The sequence below is a fragment of the Miscanthus floridulus genome, chromosome 2, assembly GCF_019320115.1.
Source record: "Miscanthus floridulus cultivar M001 chromosome 2, ASM1932011v1, whole genome shotgun sequence".
Taxonomy (NCBI): domain Eukaryota; kingdom Viridiplantae; phylum Streptophyta; class Magnoliopsida; order Poales; family Poaceae; genus Miscanthus; species Miscanthus floridulus.
In genome coordinates this window covers 37,323,130-37,325,409 of record NC_089581.1, presented here as the reverse complement: position 1 = coordinate 37,325,409, position 2,280 = coordinate 37,323,130, and the positions used below count along the sequence as shown (strand labels likewise).

General features: G+C 51.4%; 1 protein-coding gene across 1 annotated transcript; it reads right to left on the bottom strand.

Moving 5' to 3' along the window:
- Positions 1-1,518, bottom strand: LOC136538483 (13S globulin seed storage protein-like). Its single transcript, XM_066530443.1, has 3 exons — positions 1,249-1,518; positions 459-1,091; positions 1-363 (listed from the first exon to the last, which is right to left on the bottom strand). Exons 2-3 carry the CDS (start codon positions 845-847, stop codon positions 207-209), a joined length of 546 nt encoding a protein of 181 aa, XP_066386540.1. The 5' UTR covers positions 848-1,091; positions 1,249-1,518; the 3' UTR covers positions 1-206.
- Positions 1,519-2,280: the final 762 nt, after the last annotated feature.

The window sequence follows — 2,280 nt, the reverse complement described above, 5'->3', positions numbered from 1 at the left end:
TACCATCTCAAGCTTATTATTACACGAAACGCTCTAAAACTGATAATGCAAGCGGCTAGGGATAAACAGTTGATGATTCTAAACTGAAGCTAATAAACTAAAGACACACTCAAAGATGTTATTATTTCTAGATCGATGAGGGTAGGCGTGACCGAGATTGATGGGATCGGAGCTATCTAGGCAGCAGTGTTCCATCGGCGAATGGATTAATTTGAAGCAGGCGCGAAGAAGATCTCCGAGTCAAGCCTCTTGGAACGGAACAGCTTCTCCATCTCCGGCGTGGTGTTGAACGACGCCTCCAGAACCGCAGGAGATATTGCCTTCCACACCGATGTCCTGCCCGCCAAGTGGCTAAAGATTGGGCTGCAATATATATAATGCAAACACACAAATTAACACAATTGTATGTAATGTAATGTATATATATACATTTCATTCATGTGGTACGTAGTTCTTACTTGGGGGTGGTGATGATGGAGAACCACTCCATGCCAGTTTCGTCGGCGATCTTTGAGACAACGAAGAACCTGGGCACGATGAAGAGGCAGCCTCCCTCGGCGCGGGTCTCCAGCACCCGCGTGCCGTCGATCCCAACAACCTGGACGCGGCCACTGCCGCGCACGATGTAGGTGACCTGGTAGGCGGAGTCGCAGGAGAACCCGGGCGAACACATGGAGTGCGCGTCGATCCTGACGAGGTCGGCGCCGAGCCCGACCTCCTCCACGAGCGGCAGGTTCCGGGTGTTGAGGACCACGACGCGGCCTCCGTTCTTGATGTCGACGTCGAGCGGCGCCTCCAGGCAGTTGAGGACCAAGTCCGCCCTGTCCTCGTCGCGGGCCTGGGGCATCCTGTGGCCGTCCTTGACCCTGATGATGCCGGCGCCGGGCTGGGCGGAGACGAGCTCGGCGGCGGCGGCCTGGGTGAGGTCCCATGCGCGGGCGACGAACTCGGTGGACAGGCCCGTGAAGATGCCCCTGGAGCCGGTGAGCTGGAAGTTGGTGAACTGGCCCCGCTTGTGGCCCGTGGACGTGTCACCGAGGAAGAGGACCACGAGGTCGTCGGAGCTGGCGGCGTGCGCGTTGTGCCCTTACCTGCATTGCATGGGAGTCTGATGAGTTGGTTAACTAACTGAGGATCATCCAACAATCGATCAAGATGCCACGCATACATATGACATATGGAGATAGATCGATTTATAAGTAGGATTAAAAACAAGGTAAGAAACAGAATATGTATGTATGTACTTGCCTTGGAGGACGTAGGCGACCTTGGCAGAGTCGGAGTAGCTGGGCAGGGCAAGGCCTCCGGCGGAGAGGCAGAGCTTGGCGGCGCCAATGGAGGCAGCGCCGAGCATGGGCAGGTCGGCGGGGGACCAGTCGTAGTAGGCACCGCCGTCGCCGCCGTAGGCCTTGTTGGGTTTCTTTGGGCTGAGGTCCACGGACATCACTTCGGCGGTGGAAGTCCGCTGCACCATGTTGATGTATCTGGCTATCGCTGGGTATGGATGGACGCGGTGTGTGCTGACTGCTGAAGACAAATGCACAGTAATGACGGCTAGGGTGCAGGCATATACCGCTATTTATAGCTCGTGGTGACCTTGTCGCGCGCATGATAAGGATCCAGCGTCGTTATCCTTGTACGTAATTATTAAACTAATGACCTTATCCCCTCTCGATCTATTCTCGCTCGTTGGATAATGCTTATCTTCTTCCTTCTCGGCCTATAAACTTGCCAGATCAGTTACGTTTCTTACGTCGATGTATAGAGGTTAAAATATTTCTAATGATCCGAATTTACCTGCAGTCTCATCGGAAGACGATTCCGTTCGTGGGCAGCACGGTGGAAATCGCCGAGTGGACACATCAATCCCGCAACGGCGACGGCGGCAGCATGACGATGTATGAACAGAAAATAAAACCTTAATAAATCTTTATTTTTCAGTCTTATATATAACTATAGATACCATTTGTTAGCAAATAATACAAATAAAGATCGAACACGAGATACAGATTTTTACCTAAAAGAACTCTTGCGCAAGAAGACTACAAGCGCCAACCGTACCGGTAATCTTTACAACATGATGTATTGATAGGCTGAACTGAGTGCAGTCAAATTCGAAAACAAACCCGGTAATTAACATAATCCCAACCATGGGTCTCTTAGCCGTCCCCGTAAGACTCATGTTCGAATTCAGATCATGCTCCAACATCTACGTACTCGGTGGCTATTTACCTTTCAACTCAGAAAATGTAGCGAAACTACACCAACAAACTATTGTAA